We start from the raw sequence: 18,818 nt of genomic DNA on the forward strand, positions 1-18,818 counted from the left end.
TTGCTCATAATTTATATTTAAATTTTCACGTGAACTTTCATAAATATGTGTAAAGCTACTAAAAGAACCAGTACCACCTCTTGATCTTTTAGGATTTTTACTCTTCCTAGTACCACCCCTACTGGTACACGCTTTTTTGGCTGCTCTAAATATATCTATTATGTAAACTAAATTAAAAAACTAAATTAATAATTCTAAATAATAAAATAAAAATAAACACCAAAGAAGAGAAAGAGATGGAACGAGTGTACCGAGAGTTCGGATACCGCACTAAATTTGATATCACACTTCAACTGATATTTGATGATATTGATAGTTGATACCATACTTCACTTGATAATTATAATTTTGTAGTGGCTAAAGTAAATATGTGATAAAACTTGAAATAATAAGTAATTGAGAACTGGAGAGCAATAAGCAATTCAATAATCAAGAGAGAATTGAGAGAAAATTAGAGTAGTAAGAGAGCAATTTGTGAGAAAAATGAAGAAGATGAGGGGTTATTTATAGTTTATAAAAGGTTAAAAATGTAACTTATCAATTATTAGGGGTGAGAGGGCTATTTTCTTAAGGGTAGGGATGTCAAATAGGGCGGGGCAGGGCAGTGGGGCAGGGCAAGCCTTGACCCGCTAAAATTTTAACCCGCCCTGCCCTGCCCCGTTTAGCATTTTTTCAAAATTTTGCCCTACCCTGCCCCGCCCCGCCCCGTTTATGTATTTTTTTAATTCTTTATTTTGTTATTCATTTTGCAATATGCTATTTTTTTTGTTCTAAAAAAAACTATTTCGACTCTATTGAGACATTGCAGTTGACACGTCAATGAAAGTTGTTTATGTATATCAATTGAATAAAATGTGATTTTTATCAATGTTATATAGTAGTTTATTAAAGAGTAAATTCCCTTATATTAATGTTTCAACTCAAGTAAATGGGTAAACTACTTAAAGACATTTTCGAAACAGTTTCTTTTCTTCAGAACCAAAAAAATTAATTTTTACGGTACCATTGCATTTCTAACACTGGAGTGTTGCAATATTTAATTCAGTTAACAGTAACATAATGAGAAATTAACCATATCCATTCGCATGACATTTGATAATTACTGCAGCAAGTCAATAAACTACACAAATTGAAAAGAAAAATTAAGATTGTCCTTTCAGCTTTTGTAATAGCCATCTAATATTTTTCTAACCAAAGCTGAAGCCTTTACCTGTAATTAACTATTAGGCCTAAAGAAAAATTATAGAAATTGAAATAAAACAAAGTACCTTCAACCTCAATAGACTTGTAGGCTTATAGTATTATATTTTCTCAATCATTGAAGCTTTAGAGTACTTAGTCCGTAAAATAAAATCTATCATGGTCAAATTAACCCAATATGAATAAGATGTACGCATGGGTTTTGTAACAAAAAAGACGCAAAATTTCATTAGTGTTACTCATCAAGCATTAAACTAGATTATACGGAAAACTTGTCCTACTACTTGCCCTGCCCTCTTTAATATTTCAAAATTTCAGTTTTGACCCGCCCTGCCCTGCCCTGTTTAACCATTACCCTACCCTGCCCCGTTTAACCTTTGCCCTGCATTTGCCTTGCCCCATTGCCATTCCTACTAAAGGGGGTAGGACGAAATAGCAAAAAATGCAAAAAATGGCAGTTGCTCAACAGTCATTTTTGAATTTGACCGCTGGCAACGATAAAAAAAAAATACATAACGGTAACTGGGCTACACCGGACTATAACCCATTAAAACCCGTTAGTGGGTTACTGGGATAATCGGGCCCTGGGGCACCGGTTAGCAAAAATGGCTCGCCCCCGTCTGGCTAAACCCCTAACCCTAACCAACCCAGGTCAAACTGGGTTGTCAGTGGGCTGGCCCGGCCCGTTTAACAATTACTCTCAAGTCAGCTTCATAATAATTTTAATATTTTTTGGAAATCATGAGTACTTTAATATATGTGTTAATCATGCGGGCTGTTCCGGGCTAGACACGGAAAAAAATAGCCTGTCCGATTATTGTTCCGGGCTGGTTAGTGGCCTAGGGTTCCGGGCTATTAGCGGGCTGGGATTTTTCGAGTTTTGGTAGGCCCGTCCGAGTTCGGGCTTAACAGGTCCAGACCGGGCTGGGCTAATTATTTTTTAAGTATATTTTATTTTTCTTATTCAATGTTATGGATACTTAAGTGTTTACAAACTTTTAAAGCTTAGAATTAAGGCCTAGAATTAAACTTTAAACTTTGAAGTTTAAAGTTTTAAATTTGAAATTTGAAATTTAAAATTTTAAAATTAAAATTTGAAAGTAAGTGGCTACAAAAAATTATTTAGTAAGACTAATAGGCAATATGTAAGGATCAAACTCTGAATGCTTTCGTTTTATATTTTCATCGAATAATAAATAATACTTCAAATTAATTTGCAAGTTCTATTCTGGTTTTTTTATTTTTGAACTTGCAAATTAAAAGTTTACAACAATTATAAAAAATAAGAAAGAGTACATCACATGCTTTGCATCATTTTTGTAAGTTCAACCATATCAACATGAGGTTCTTGGTTTCCGGCATTACTTGAATCGGAACCATAAACAATTATATCTCTAATTTCTTGATCCTCTGCTTCATCTACCTCTTCACGCCCTTGATTTCGCCGTTCTGATCTTATCCAATCTCTGAAGCACACTAGAATTTTCAAAGCGTTGCTGCCCAATGAATGACGGGTATCTCCTAGTTGCTGCCTTGCTTGGTTAAATGCGCTCTCTGATGCGACTGTTGAAACTAAACTTGAAGGAATATTTGCATCTACAGCAGCAGAAGCATCAACAATGTTAGCATAATAATTATATAAGATTTGTAAATGTTTGTGTAGATCAGAAATACAAGTATCAATATCAGGAGTTTCAGTTGGTCCAATATCCATATAAACATATAAAACAATGATTAATTGGTGACAAGTAGCCATTTTGATAGAAGGGTTAAAAATAGCACCAATTAGGTAAATATGGGGAATTAGGTAGAAATATTTTTTTAAATTTATCTAGCATAGATTCAACAACAGAACTATATCCTTCTTTCTTCTTCAAATTATGGAGTAAAAAAGAAATTTCAGCAATATGAACTAAACCATTTGCAATAGTATGATAATAAGCTCCACAAAACTCAAGTGTAGCCACATAAAATTTTTGTAAAATTTTTACAACATCTTCAATGACATCCCAAGTTCTAGATATCAACAAATGGCTAGGATCGGTACAATAAGAATTAGCAACTTCAGTTATAGGCATTTTATATTTATAACAATATCTTAAGAATAAATAAGTATAATTCCACCTGGTAACTATTTCTTTAGGCATGAGTCTTGGTTTTAGTCCATATTGTACACATTTTTCCTTAAATGCATTTAATCTAGCACTTCTATTATTTCCTTGAATTACACCAACAACTCTTTTAACTAAAGTGATCTCATCTCTAAATAATTCAAGGTCACTCTTCACAATTAAATTATAAATATGACATGCACACCTCACATGAAATATTTCAAAAAGTGGTGGGTGTAGGTGCAATTTTAATAGTGTAATAGTAGTATTGTTGTTAGAAGCATTATCCAATGACATACACAAATTTGTTTCTGAAAGATTGTAAAATATAGCAACTTCATGGATAGTATTACTTATAAATGCACCAGTATGACTTTGATCTTCATCATATTTAAAAACAATAATACGTTTTTGCATACAAAAATTATCATCTATCCAATGACATGTAATATTCAAATAATCATTTCCATTACCAGCACAACCAATATCAGAAGTAAGAGAAACTCTACAAGAAAGACTAGCGAACAAATAATAGATATATGTCTGATATTATCCAAAAAGCCTAAAGATATCAGCTCTACAAGTACTTCTAGAAATACTTTTAAACAAAGGGTTATAAATTCTTTGAATATAAGTAACAAGATAAGGTAAAGCAGCAAAACTAAAAGGTAAACTATCACGACCCAAAATTCAACTAGTCGTGATGGCACCTAACCCAACCCGCTAGGTAAGCCAATTATCAACTATCCAATTCCAATAACAATTATTAAAGCAATTTAAGTAAAGAAAAACCTTAATCTTATACATTCCCCATTATCGGTAAAAACCCGATAATGGGTAACCGGGTTCCGGTTCACCGATTAACAAAATGTGTTCTTTCTAGCCCGGCCCCCGCCAACCCATCCCCATCCCCATCCCTGCAGTACCGGGCCGATTCGGATCGAATCGGGCCGTGAACGGGCCAGTCCGGCCGATTATGAGGTTTAAGTCTTAACAGCGAGTACTGACACGCAAAATGACAAAACAAGCCCAAAATGATAAGTTAAAGAAAAATATTCCACAAAATACCAATACACTCCCGTCGGGGAGAAGGGAGTCTTTGTTTCGGCGAGCTCATCACGTCCACCAAAATTCCTCTCAAACTTTCTGTCTTAGCCTCGCTTATTTCTATATTGTCGAAACCCCACATCGATTTGCAGGTAATTTTTCATAATTTTCAATGTATATGCATATCTATGTGTCTCTCTCAACCCTGTTGTGTCTGTATCATTGGGTCTTTTTTTTTCCTTTTGGGATTAACCTGTGATTTTGAACCACCGGAAGAGTTTTGGAATTGGGGTCTTTAAATACATACTTCTATATTGGTCCTAAATTGATCAATTTTAGACTTCTTGATGGAAACTAGCATGGAGTTAATTTAGATTGATGCCTGTTAAGGTTTTTAGATAGAGTTACAATCATGGGGTTGTTGAGTTTCCCAATTTATATAACACTATTTTGGGACATTCGAAAATGTTTAGTACTATCCATTTTGTGCAATTTTGGCAACTTTCAAGAATTCAAATTTATTAAAGTATCAAATTTATACTTCGGTAGGATGTTTTCTCCACTACACTACCTAGTTGACCGTGGCCAGATGTAGCTTAGGAATACCGGGTTCATCTGAACCCAGTACTTTGGATGCGAAGTACAAATTATATGTAAACTTTCACTATAATTGCAATAAATGGTTGATATGAACCCATAACTTTAAAATATAATGGGTTCAATGCTAAGAACATAAACGTTGAACCCATCTCCACCTCTATTGTCGACTATTACTTTAATATTTTCTTCTATTATGATATTTAAGTCAAATTAACACTTGTAAATAAATATATAAAAATTAGCAACTTGAACTCTGTCTAGTCAAGTTTTTTCATGTAAGTACGGAATACACAGATGTACAATGTGACATAGTGAGTATTTCGTGATTGAGCATCAGCTAAATCAGTGTTATTAAAAGCCATAGCTCAAAGCAATCAAGCGATGCGAAGCGAGGGGTTATCGTTTCATGAGCTGAGCCATGCGCTTCAAATAATGACGTGCAAAGTGATCTCAACTAGAAGCAATCGATTCTTTGAATCTCAACTTTGTGAAGTTGGAGTAATATCAGCTTTAGTGTATTAGATGCTGAAATTATATATTTTAATTGAAATTTGAATATTATAGTATTGAATTCATATATGCCTGGTATTCTTTTATTGTCCATAAGTTGTGTGCTTCACTTCTAAGAAACGTGTGTTCACTTCTCATGTTCCACATCAAGCTCCATGGATATTGTTGCTTCTATGCCGCTTCTTGCTTTTAAAAAACGGAGTTTGAGGAGCTATATTTGGACGCAATAATTCTATTTTTCTCTGAAATACTACTGCTCTCAGGGATACATGCTTATGGTATTGCATCCTTATATTCTAATACCAAGTCTTTTGTTTTCTTTTTTTCAGGGAATTTGAGTTGTTTTGGTACAATCCTTGTGGGTTATGAGTTTGACTTTAGCAATATTCAAATAAAGGAAAATATCAGCTCTTTTCTGAACGACTAGGAAGACAAATTTGATAAAGAGTAGCAGAATATGTATCGGCCTGTGCCTACTACTACTCGAGGTGGGGTACCTACAGATAGTGGAGATCCTGTGGTTACACTGGACCAAGTTCCATGTTGGAGTAATGCTGAATTTAGATACTCATATGAGAATGAAGATCCTTCTAATTCATACTTCCCGGATCCTTTGGCATCTGCCTCTGGGTCTGAGGGCAATGCAAGTAGCATGGTTTCCAAGTTTCCCCTGAATCATGAGATTAACTCCAAGATATACCTGTGGAGAGGAGACCCCTGGAATCTCGAGGTAGATGCTGTCGTTAACTCTACTAATGAGGTAAGAGGTGACTGTCATAAAGCGGTTTTGTTTTGCATGTCCATCATAAATGTGAGCATCTTTTGTTGTTTAAACTTTGGAGATTGAAATTTGAACCTAAGTTGCTCAAACACAGGTGCTAGTGTTCGACACGGGTGCGGATCTAGATGTCGGATCCTTCGAGATATAAATCTTAAGATTCGGGGATGCGAATCCTAGTACAGATACGAGTGCGGGGATCCGGCTAAAAAGAATTCAAAAAAAATATAAATATCTCTAAATTATGAGAAATTTTGTGGAATACTTACGTATAGCTTGTAAAGTGTGGATTTCTTTTTTATTCTCAAGGTGTAGATAAGTAAATGATTGATTTCCTAGATAAGGTATGCTATTTCCTCCAAATTTACCCTAGTTTTGGTTCTGATTTTGGGAATCAAATTGTATCTCATCTTGAATTTTTCCATCCGTCGTGGTTAAAGTACCCAAAATTGTTTGACCAAATCAGTACGGATCTCATACCCACACCCATACTAGTGTCGTGTCGACACGGGTGCAACACCTAAACTGCCGTGTCGGAGCAACTTGTTTGCGTACATTGTTTCATGTGAGATGGCAACATAAAGGTGAACTTGTAGCCGAACAAATTAAGTAGGCATTAGGACACAAATTCCGAGATTTTTTTTCAAATTTGGAATTTCACTAAAATTTGATTTGAAGATGAAGTTGTGTTTGGTTATAATTTTTGCAACATATTTAGATGTATTTTTTTCAAAATCATGAAGCATGATTTATACCCCACAATTTGTAAAAAATATCAAAATCACCCCGACTTGATTATCCTACTTGAAACAAACAATCAAACATGTTGATTGTTTAACTGTACGAACAATCTCTAATAGAAGTTGCAGTGGCTCTTTCAGGTAAGAGTATAAATTGTAGATCTCAACGGTGGATGTCAAAATATAGTCCAAGGCCACTCAATCAGATGGTCGGTAGTTGTAGGTGTTACCTAAGTTTAATAACTGATTGGGGTCCTTTTATGAATTTCGAATATATAGGGTAAATTTGTAAAACTTAAAAATACCAACGTTCCAATTTTCCATTGAAAACCTGCTGAATTCGAAAATGCATTTTCAAGTTGGATTTGAAAAATTGTAAAATTTTCATAACCAAACATTGTTTTGAAAAAAAGGAAAAATTTCTTATGTCCAAACGGCCTCCAACTACACTTTACATTTTTCTTGAAAGTGTTGAGTTCCAGGTAGCTTATCTCTATGTCTGACCAGAGGCGGATCCAGGATTCGAAGTTTTTGGGTGCCAAGTTGGTCCAAAATTTCCAACTTGGCGCAAAGCATAAAATTTCCAAAAATACTACTAATATCATAAATATACATCATCCCTTCACAATTGTCCTCGACGAATTTTCATATTCTGGAAACGGTCAATAATAACATCATTACTTACATTTGTAAATACATCCCGCTCTATGTAACAAACTAAACAATCATTTAAATATTGATCACCCATGCTATTCCGCTCATCATTCTTTATTTGCTTCATGGATGAAAATGCTCTCTCCACAGTTGCGGTAGCAACCGGTAAAATCAGAGTCAACTTCAAAAGTAAGTAAATATATGAATAAGTCTCCACAAGATTTGCCTCAACCAATGCTTTTGCCAAATCACTAATTCCTTGCAAGTTGGAGAACTTGGCATTACCACCTCGCATATGAATTATGAAAGTATCGAGTTGATAACTCAAATCCCGAATCTGTACTTCATCAAACTCATTTGGATAACACTTTGCTAAAGTCATTATTCTACCTTTATCATAATTAGCAAAAGAATTGATTGGATTTAAGCTAGAAGAGCATCCTTCTTTATCTTAAAGAATCCTTAGAAGTTTGGGTTCTACACTTCTACACTTCTACTCATCTACTGATTACTGCCAAGCAAAACAAAATAAACTTACGACAGGCAACAACATAGGATTTGAATAAGACGAAACAAATATTTGATTAATTAACTTTTGTTGCTTTAAGTTCCATCAAACCTTGTGTACTCTAAAGTCTAAACCGTTGCTTTTCTTCAATTAGATATCACAGATTCAAAGTCTAAAATTGAACAATATTGTGATACACAACCAAATAGAACAAGATGGAACAGATATTTGATTAACTAAATAAAACAGAAGAAAACAAAAATTGAACAGATATTTGATGGGAAAAAATGCAAAATAGGGCTAGGAAATAAACAAGAATCAACCTGTAGTGCCTTACAATGGTTGGGTGTTGGAAGATAGAGACGATGGTCTGAACTCCGGTGAAAGAATGGAAGCAGAGGCGACAGTCGACGAGAGAGACGAGGTGATGGGTTACTTCTGTTGGGGAGGGGTTTTGTTTTACTGAGAGAGAGGAATTAAGAGGTATTTTATTCTATTTTAAATAAAAGAAAAGTCAATGATGAATTAAAAAAAAGAGAGTTAACTCATTTTGTACTGAATGAAAGCAGCGGGGTTCGAACTTTCATCTTGTAGGAGGAAAAGGCAACATTTTGCCACTGGCACCTTGGATACCTCTGTTACTGCGGGTGGCAACTTAATCATTTATATTATTTCTTAAGTATATATACATACATATATAAAGTTTCGCCCGAAGCTTGCGGGTGGCGTACCACCCCCTCGGGACTGAATAGATCCGCCCCTGTGTCTGACTTAAGTGAACTCTGTAATTGGATGCTTGTTCTTGAATCAGACTAAGTTTCATAACATGAGGGGGGGAGTATGAGCGGGTTAGCATCAAAGCTGATAGTTGAGAACGTCTTTATTTTGTTAGCAAAGAAATGAGGAATTGTATTCGTTTTGCGTCTTTCCAGGCTTGCAATTTGGAACTTCCTAGAAACTGAACATTTTTTTTCGTCCCCATACATCTCTTACTTGGACACTTCCCTGTAAATTATATGGCTGGACAATGTGATTCAGTTGTCCAAACATCATGTCTATTTAAGATATGGTTTCACCAGTTCTTATACTTGTATGCTTGTATTGTCTATTATGTGGTGTATGTTCAATCTTTATAGATGCTTCAATTTGAGATTTACACCTCTATTTTATGGTCAAAAGAACTTAGATGAAGCACACAGCAGCCCTGGATTGCATGCTGCAGCCGGACCTGGTCTTGCAGAAGAATGTGCCACACTGGTAGGTTCTCTAATGCATGAATACGCAATTGGTAATTTAATTTTGATTGCATATTTTCTGAGCTGGTTTGCAAATAGAAGTTGGAGTATGACTTGTGGCAAACTGTTGAAGTTCCACTTTGTACATTCCTTCTTCTAGCTTAAGGAAGTTATCTCCCACCTTTCTAAATTTTCTACTCTTCAATTCAACTGATGATGCTGGAAAGACTAAAATATGGTTTACATTTCCTTCATAGGGAGGCTGCCGAACAGGAATGGCAAAAGTTACAAATGCTTATGATCTTCCTGCTAGGTGAGTGTACGGGGTCATTTTGTCAGCCTTGTGCGACATGCTTTTTCCATTATCTCCATTGTTCTGCATGCACTAAAAGTGAAGAAACGTATAACAATGTCTCACTTGTAACAAGTACCCGTTCTAAGCATTATCCTTTTCTTTCGAGTCAATAACTTTATTCTTCTATTTGTTGACGTGCCAGATATTTCTCTTTAATTTTTAAGTAAGGAAATTTAGCCGTTTTCTTATATATCTAGTTTTTTCTGTATAGACATCATTATACTAAAAGAAAGAGAGAACAAAAGGAGAACACTATGAACCGAACTAAGAGCGTTTCATAAAAGGAGCATGTACTCTGAGAAATATACCTCTCACATGTAAAATGTAAAGAGATCCATAATCTAATATTCGACTGAATTGTTTACAACAACAATAACAATAACATACCCAGTATAATCCCACATAGTGGAGTCTTCCCACATAGTGGAGTCTGAGGAGGGTTGTGTACGCAGACCTTACCCCTATCTTGTGGAGATAGAGAGTTTGTTTCCAATAAACCCTCGGCTTAGGAAAGCATAAGCATCACTGTAAATGAAAATAAAAACAATAAGGGACAACAACGAGAAACCATGGAAAAGCAGCATAAATAAAAATAAGAGAGTAAGGTGACCGAAATGTTAGAAACGACAGGTAGTCATAGAAACCTAATACCTACAAAATACGAGACTACGTACTAATACTACCAGTATGAACAATGAAAATACTAGATTACCTAGCTTACTACCCTAATCATCAGTATCCACACCTTCCTATCAAGGGTCATGTCCTCGGTCACCTGGAGCTGTGTCATGTCTTGCCCAATCACTTCTCCCCAATGCTTCTTCAGCCTCCCTCTACCTCTCCTTAGGCCATCCAATGCTAACCTCTCACACCTCCTTACCGGAGCATTCGTGTTTCTCCTCCTCACAAGTCCAAACCATCTAAGCCTCGCTTCCAGCATCTTGTCCTCAATAGGAACCACACCCACCTCGTCCCGAATAACTTCATTTCCTAATCCTATCTAACCTGGTGTGCCTGCACATCCATCTCATCATCTTCATCTCTGCTACCTTCATCTTCTGGACATGGGAGCTCTTGACTGGCCAACACTCAGCCCCATACAACATAGTCAGTCTGACTACCACTCTCTGTAGAACTTATCTTTAAGTTTTTGCGCATCTTCTTATCACACGAAATACCGGAAGCGAGTCTCCATTTTATCCATCCTGCCCCGATACGAAGTGTGGCATCTTCGTCAATCTTCCCACCCCCTTATAATAGACCCAAGGTACTTAAAACTTCCTCTCCTAAGGATGACTTGGGAATCCAACCTCACCTCTCCTTTCGCTCCCTGTGTCGCACCACTGAACTTACATTCCAAGTATTCTGTCTTGGTCTAGGGTCTGCCTCAACACCTCTAACCTTGCATTATCTGTCAATCAATACAATGTCATCTACAAATAACATACACCACGACACTTCCCCTTGGATGTGGTACGTCAGTATGTCAATTGCCATGCAAACAAAAAAGGGCCGAGTGTCGACCCCTGATGCAACCCCATTATGACCGAGAAGTGGTCCGAGTATCCTCCCACTGTCCTCACTCGAGTCTTAGCTCCATCATACATGTCCTTAACCGCCCTAATGTAGGCAACAGGTACACCTCTAGCGTCCAAACATCTCCACAGAACCTCCCTCAGAACTTTATCGTAAGCCTTTTCTAACTCGATGAACATCATATGCAAGTCGCTCTTCCTCTCCCTATACTGCTCCGTCAGTCTCCTAACAAGGTGAATAACTTCCGTAGTCGAACGCCCCGACATAAACCCGAACTGGTTCTCGAAAATAGACACTCTCTTCCTCACCCTCAACTCCACCACCCTTTCCAGACTTTCATAGTATGGGCTAAGCTGCTTGATACCCGAATAGTTGTTGCAATTTTGGATATCACCGTTGTTCTTGTACAAAGGATCCATCATACTCTACCTCCACTCTTCGGGCATCTTTTTCATCCTAAAAATGACATTAAATAACCTAGTGAGCCATTCCAAACCCTCCCTGTCCGCACTCTTCCAAAATTCTACTGGGATTTCCGGTCGCTTTTCCCCTGTTCATCTTACACATAGCCCCCCTCGACCTTCAACTCTAATCCGCCTACAATACCCAAAGTCAAAATGACTCTCGGATAATTTCTAATCACCTACCACAATGTTCCTGTCGCCCTTCTTCGTTCAAGAGTCTATAGAAGTAAGTTTACCATCTCACGTATATGCCCCTCATCCAATAAAACTCTGCCTTTTTTATCCTTGATGCACTTCACTTCGTCCAGGTCACAGGCCTTCCTTTCTCTCACCTTGGCTAGCCTGAACAACTTCTTATCCCCGCCCCTGCCCTCAAGTTCTTCGTTTGTGCTGCACTCTTAACCGCCGTAAGCCCGTAACTGCTAACTTTGCCTCCGTCTTAGCCATCTTATACCACTCCTTATTCGTCCTCTTCTCCTACTCGTCTATGCTTTCCACTAGCTTCTGATACACCGTTTTCTTGGCTTTCACTTTTCCTTGGACCTCTCCATTCCACCACCAATCTCCTTTGTGACCACCAGAGTAGCCCTGCGAGACCCCTAATACCTCTCTAGCAGCTTCCCTAATGCAATACACAGTCGTGGTCAACATAACGCTCGCGCCTCCACTACTCTTCCAAGCCCCCATACTCAACAGCTTAATCCCTAACTCGTGCGCTTTGTCCTCGGTCAAGGCCCCCCCACTTGATCTTAGGTTGGCCATGCACCGCCCTCTTTCTCCTCTTACTCGTGATCTCAAGGTCCATGACCAAGAGCCTATGTTGGGTCATAAGGTTCTTACTTGGGATGACCTTGCAATCCGTGCAAAGACCTTTATCGAACTTCCTGCAGAGTAGATAATTCATCTGGATCTTGGCCACCAAACTCCAGAAGGTGACCAAGTGCTCCACCTTCTTCGGAAAACTCGAGTTAGTTATCACCAAGTCAAACGCTCTAGCAAAATCCAGCAGTAAAGTTCATCCTCCGTTTCTATCTCCAAAACCGAAGCCACCATGCACATCATCATAACCCCCAGATGTCGCTCCAATGTGGCTGTTGAAATCTCCTCCTATGAAAAGCTGTTCACTGTGCAGTATAGAACGCACGATCTCGTCCAAATCCTCCCAGAAACGCCTTTTGACATCCTCATCCAAGCCTGCTTTGGGTGCGTACGCACTGATTATATTCAAAGTAAATTCTCCAACAACTAGCTTAATAGTTTAGCCTGCCGTTCACCCTCCTAACCTCCACCACTAATTCCTTGGGGTCCTTATCAACCAAAATACCTACCCCGTTCCTGTCCCCCGCGCGTCCAGAATACCATGTTTTAAACCCGTCTGCATTCGCGCCTTCGCTCCACCCATCTAATCTCTTGGATACAAGCTATATTAATTTTCCTCTTCCGGAGAATTTTCGCTAACTCTATAGACGTTACCGTCAAGGTTCCTATATTCCAAGACCCAACTCACAGCCTGGCAGCTCCCTTAATCCTCTTACCCCCCTTGCCCCCCACACCCCCTCCCCCAAAAGGACCCCCCGAGTCTATACCTACAAACAGCTTATACTTTGTTTGGGTTTTCTGTAATAAGAATCCAGTATATCAGAAGTTAAATAAAAATCAATCTTATTTTCAGGTGTACTTTCAAAGCGCTTATCAATTCACTGAAATCAACAGTGAGGAGTTACTACCTATTGCAATAGTCATGCCACTATATCTTGCTATAGTTCTTCACACCTGAGCAATTTATAACAGTTGAAGCATTCTGGCACCTTAATGTCTTTGCTGATAAGAAAATGGTGATTTACACTTACCCCAACACAAAAAAAATAAAGGAAAGTGTGACTTCACTTAATGTTTAAATTCCCATTGTAATTTCTGAGATTTGCATCATGGTTGTCAAGGTGCGGGAGCTACGTTTCTGTATCACCATTTAAGCTACTAGTAGATTCTGGTCTGTTAAAGTTAAAAGCAAGAAATAATAAGTGTTCTACTTCCTTTGAACTTTGTTTTACATGATCATTTATCACAACACTAGCATTAGTGGAAGACATGCAGCATTATATAACTGTTGACCTTATGCTGATCTTGCTTCGTGCATTGTGCAGGAGGGTCATACACACTGTTGGTCCCAAATATGCTGTAAAATATCATACTGCTGCAGAGAATGCTCTAAGCCATTGCTATCGCTCTTGTCTCGAGCTTCTAATAGAAAATGGGCTCAAGAGGTTGTCTCATTGTCATAAATTTAGTCTGTTACATTTTAGTCCCCTGATATTGATTATTAAAGAAAAAGAAAAAAGCAGCAAAATTTATAAAAAGACTGATCTTGACTTTAAGGTTTCGCAATTTGGAAGTTGTACCTGACCATGTTGTACCATGTGGATGCAGCATTGCTATGGGCTGTATATACACAGAAGCAAAAAATTACCCACGAGAACCAGCTGCTCATGTGGCAATAAGTGAGAGATCTCTGTTTGCTATTTTCGTAACTTCTCTATCAAGCCCTTATGTTCCTTAATTGATATTCAAGTTGTAGATATAGATAACTCTGTCTTTCTGTGGACTTGAATGCTATGGTATCTCCATTAAAAATATGTTTTTATGTTTTAAAAATCTATTCCAGTTTTTGTGCTGCCAATCTTATGCTGTACCGCTTCTATAATGACATCTCTCATTCACTTTGATTAGGAACTGTACGACGGTTCATTGAGAAACAGAAAGATAAAATAGAGGCAGTTGTTTTCTGTACAGCTACATCATCGGATACAGAGATTTATAAAAGGTATTCTTAGGGAATCGATTTTCTAGTAGAATATGGAGGGAAAGAGTTCTGTCAGTTTCTATTTATTTGGGAAGTCCGACCATCCACCTCTTGAGCGCTATATGTAACTTTGTTCTGCAGATTGCTTCCGCTCTACTTTCCTCGGGATAAGCATGAAGAGGAAGTTGCCCTATTAAAACTTCCTGCAGATGTTGGGGATGAGAATGGGGAGACAACTATAGATGAACGTAAAATTAGAATAAAACCGTTACCGAATGCAAAAAAGTCCAGTCCAAGGGTTCCGCAGGCCTCTGTTGATCTTTCCGTCAGTAATGTTGGTTTGACCAGGTTAGTGATGAATTCTGCATCCACATTATATTATACATATAAGAGTCACGTGGGTGATATAAGGGAAGTCTTGAAGTTGGTCAAAGTTCCAAAACTGACTTCATTACAAGCACCCTCCCGTTTTAGTTTTTTTCTCTTTGGAGCTAGGATGACATTGACGGAGAAAGTCCTTGTTTACTGGATTACGAAAAAACTCCTCCTTTACTTGACAAATAATAGCACGTAGTGGTTCCAGGCTGTTGTACAATTTTTTTGTCTTTATCAGCTTTAGGTGTCACATTTTAAACAAAATAAGTAGCAGTTATACTCTTTGAGATAGACGTCAAACCTTGAACTAAACTGTTCAGTCGTAAAAAATGAAAACAAATTGGATCAACTTTTCCACAAGTGTTTTACTGGATAGTAGCATGAATTCCAACTTGTAAATGCTTTGGACATAGAAGGTTCTTTCTCCTGGTTCTGGGATAGAATATAGAAGCTTACCCCTAAACAAATAACAACTTCCATCCATATTCTTCTCTTACAATCTTGGAGCACGTTGTCATCAAGATAGTATTACCTTTTCACTGTTAAGCACATAACTTAATATTCATTGTGTCAGCTTGGGAAAAAAAGAAATGAAGTGAAGCACTTTGAAGCTACTATCCTAATACTTACAGATCAAATTGCGCCCCGTATTTGGTGTTTTATCTGAGTGTTACAAAACTGAAATCGAACTGAAGTTTGATGGTAAATGATAAAGTAATTGTCATTAAGAGTTTAGACAAGAAACGTCTTGTTACTTTCACGGTGGATAATTACTTTGATGAATATGTTCATTCCTGATGGATTTTGTCATCTGCTTTCACCATTCAAGTCTTAGTTGTTAAGAATGTGCCTTTTTTATCATTGCTTTTACTGAAATGAATTTTTTAAGTAGGAGCTCATCCTATTTGGATGCTTTTCTGGACCCTGCTTTTATGTCCTTGATCAAGGACCCTGATCAGCGACGGAGAGAACAATGGGAAAAAACTGCCCAGGCACAAACTAGTTGGAACTTCTTTAAAATGCTTGGATATGGTGATGTTGCAGGACCGCCTTTGTCACCCGCAGAAGAATACTCGCTTCATTCTAGATATCTTGCAAAAGCAAATACTCTGAACCTTTCAGAAATTGCAGAAATGAAAATTGTGTAAGCAGTTTTGCTGTATATATATGTCTCCGAGGACATTCTCTTTTTGTCCATGGTTCCTATAATACATAAAGATCTGTGTCCAGTTGTCCAAATATTAACTTGTTTGAGCATGATGTGGTTTAATTGATATGTCATCTTACCATACAACTAGCAAAGTCTCGTTGACATATTTATAAGCTAGTCCATTAGAACTTGTGTTATATTCTTCAACTTCCATGTTGCCCTTTGACTTCGTTTCAGCTACCGAGGAGGGGTTGACAGTGAAGGTCGTCCAGTAATGGTTGTTGTGGGGGCACATTTCCTGCTAAGATGTCTTGATCTTGAGAGATTTATTCTCCATGTTGTAAAGGTATGTGATAATTACTTGCTTAAGACTTAAGTTAGATTTTGTTTTGACGACTATGGGTTTTTTCCCCTTTAAAATAGGTTGGATAGGATCTATTATCTATATCCATTGAGTGGTTCAGTAATTATTATATGTCAATTTTCAGGAGTTCGAACCATTAATACAGAAGCCTTACTCTATTGTGTACTTCCATTCTGCTGCAACCTTACAGATGTGAGTATCATCCTTCTCACACTGGCCTTGTCTCCTTACTCGATACGATGAATAAACCTCTTCGTGTGTCTTTGGTGAAGTTGCTTCTCTTTATTGACTTGTCAATAAAAGTTTAAACTTCTAATGTGTATTTTTCTTTCTTTTAATGGGTAGTATTATATAATATCTGCTCTTTTTCTACCATCTTCTATTAATTTCAGAGCAAAGTGGTATATCATTGCTATAAAAAATTTCTCCTTTTTCATTCTGGTTTTTGGGATCCTTTCATGACCATATGGTCTGCTGTTAAGTATCAAAACTTTCTATACAATACGTCATTTCTAATCCCTATGCTTTTGAGATAGTTAATATATCAAAGGAATCCTTTCTAGAGTTCATTCTCCCATTTGCTTTGTGAAGTTAGTTGTATTTAACACGGGAACATGGAAATGTGTTTTTAACCTTTGACGTCACACGGCGTGCACATTTTTAACAATTCTTGTTTATCACTTTTTTTTTTTTGGGGGGGGGGGATAACTTTCACAATTCCGTTGTCTTGTAATGTTACTAAATATTATTTTATTGTACCAAAACAGACAACCAGATCTAGGATTGATGAAGAGAATACAACAAATACTCGGCCGCAAGCACCAGCGCAACCTTCATGTATGCTATGCTTCCCCCCTTGTTCCCCGGTGTTGGAGTTCACTTGCCATGATACAAGTACTTGACTTGCTGTAGTCTAAATCTCCTTTTTCTCTGGGCAGGCGATATATGTTCTTCACCCTACTTTTGGACTGAAGAGTGCAATAGTTGCACTACAGCTCTTTGTGGATAATGTGGTATTTAACAGTCCTATTACCTTCCTCCTTTTCTTTTCTCTAATAAAGTCAACTTACTTATTTCTGAATGCTCTTTACCTTTTGCACGGATGTCAGGTATGGAAAAAAGTAGTGTATGTAGATCGTCTTCTGCAACTATTCCGCTATGTTCCTCGTGAACAGCTAACCATCCCAGATTTTGTATTCCAGTTAAGTCAACATTCTGCTAACGATTCATTTTTCTGATTATAATTATGAGTTTCAAATCTTCAAAAAAAAAAAAAAAAAAAAAAAGGATTACACCTCAGTAGTTGCTCCATCCAGAAGGTACCAGTCTCATTTCTTTGTGTGTAAAAGAAGTGAGTAGATTAAGTTGAACTAATTATCGTGTTCCTGTTGCAGGCATGATTTGGAAGTAAATGGAGGGAAGGGCCTAATTGTGGATCCAAGAACTAAGTATGTTTATCAGAGACCATAGACGCTGTGTCAAGTGTCAACTGAGCTTCACAACTCAAACTTCATTTATTATAGACGTTGTGGAAAAAAATTCACTTTATTTGCTCGTCTTTTCTTCTTCTTTTTATTTTTTATTTTTTATTTTTTGTGCAGTGTAGAGGTTGTAATTGGTCTTGTGCAATATTAGCAGTTATTTAGGTCAGTTTATGTCTGTAATTTGATTCATTTATGCAATCAGATGTCCAGTCTTGTGCATGCAAATGGAAATAAATTTCTCTATTTCTGTGACAATTGAGATGTCATTTGTGAGTCCTTAAAGAAGACTTGACCTTACGAATATTTGTTCAAGACTGAACCAGCCTTTTATTTTATTTTCGGTTATTTACCCGTACTTTTCTTTTCTTTTCTTGTTTTATTTTCATTATACTGTTTTATGGTGAGGTGCGTTCGTGAATAGCGCAAGGGGAACTAGAAGAGGGTCTTTTGTTGGATTAAAACAAGAGTGTTCTTTGGTTGTACCTATTAGATAAAATAATGTATGCATTACTTTTGTGTATTAATAATACGTTGTTTGATACACATTTTGAACCTATACATTAGTTATTCAAGCATTAGTTGTGAGCACGTATTTTTTGCCCTACATAGGAAATTACTCCTAAAAATATTCAAAATAATTATTAATTCCTTTGCAGAATTTTAGGAATTTTATTTGTGTATTTAATCTCATTTTATTGCATTAATAGATCATTTGCATCATTAGGAATATTTTAAAACCGTCAAAAACATTTTATCATTTATCTTTGCATTTCTAGATTTTTATTTGTAGTTTTAAGGGCATAATTACATAAATACACGATTAAAATACAAAAAGAAATAGATTAGTTTGTTTTGCCTTGTTTTGCATTTTAGGTTCAAATTAGTTAATTGAGTTGTTAATCCACAA

General features: G+C 37.0%; 1 protein-coding gene across 1 annotated transcript; it reads left to right on the top strand.

The window, feature by feature from the left end:
• The first annotated feature begins 4,334 nt into the window (after positions 1-4,334).
• Positions 4,335-18,214, top strand: LOC104101257 (uncharacterized). Its single transcript, XM_009608706.4, has 15 exons — positions 4,335-4,510; positions 5,798-6,228; positions 9,328-9,405; positions 9,641-9,696; positions 13,883-14,002; positions 14,166-14,236; positions 14,466-14,559; positions 14,680-14,886; positions 15,806-16,057; positions 16,301-16,409; positions 16,552-16,619; positions 17,195-17,264; positions 17,366-17,440; positions 17,537-17,628; positions 17,822-18,214. The coding sequence occupies exons 2-15, from the start codon at positions 5,926-5,928 to the stop codon at positions 17,895-17,897; spliced, it is 1,671 nt and encodes a 556-aa protein (XP_009607001.1). The 5' UTR covers positions 4,335-4,510; positions 5,798-5,925; the 3' UTR covers positions 17,898-18,214.
• The last annotated feature ends 604 nt before the right edge of the window (positions 18,215-18,818 follow it).

This window comes from Nicotiana tomentosiformis, chromosome 4, assembly GCF_000390325.3.
Source record: "Nicotiana tomentosiformis chromosome 4, ASM39032v3, whole genome shotgun sequence".
NCBI classification, from domain to species: Eukaryota; Viridiplantae; Streptophyta; class Magnoliopsida; order Solanales; family Solanaceae; genus Nicotiana; species Nicotiana tomentosiformis.

Coding starts and splice junctions, on each gene's coding strand:
- LOC104101257 (XM_009608706.4), top strand. CDS start 5,926: ATGTATCGGCCTGTGCCTACTACTACTCGAGGTGGGGTACCTACAGAT. Junction 14,237..14,465: donor AGCTGCTCATGTGGCAATAA/GTGAGAGATCTC, acceptor CACTTTGATTAG/GAACTGTACGACGGTTCATT. Junction 16,620..17,194: donor TCTGCTGCAACCTTACAGAT/GTGAGTATCATC, acceptor GTACCAAAACAG/ACAACCAGATCTAGGATTGA.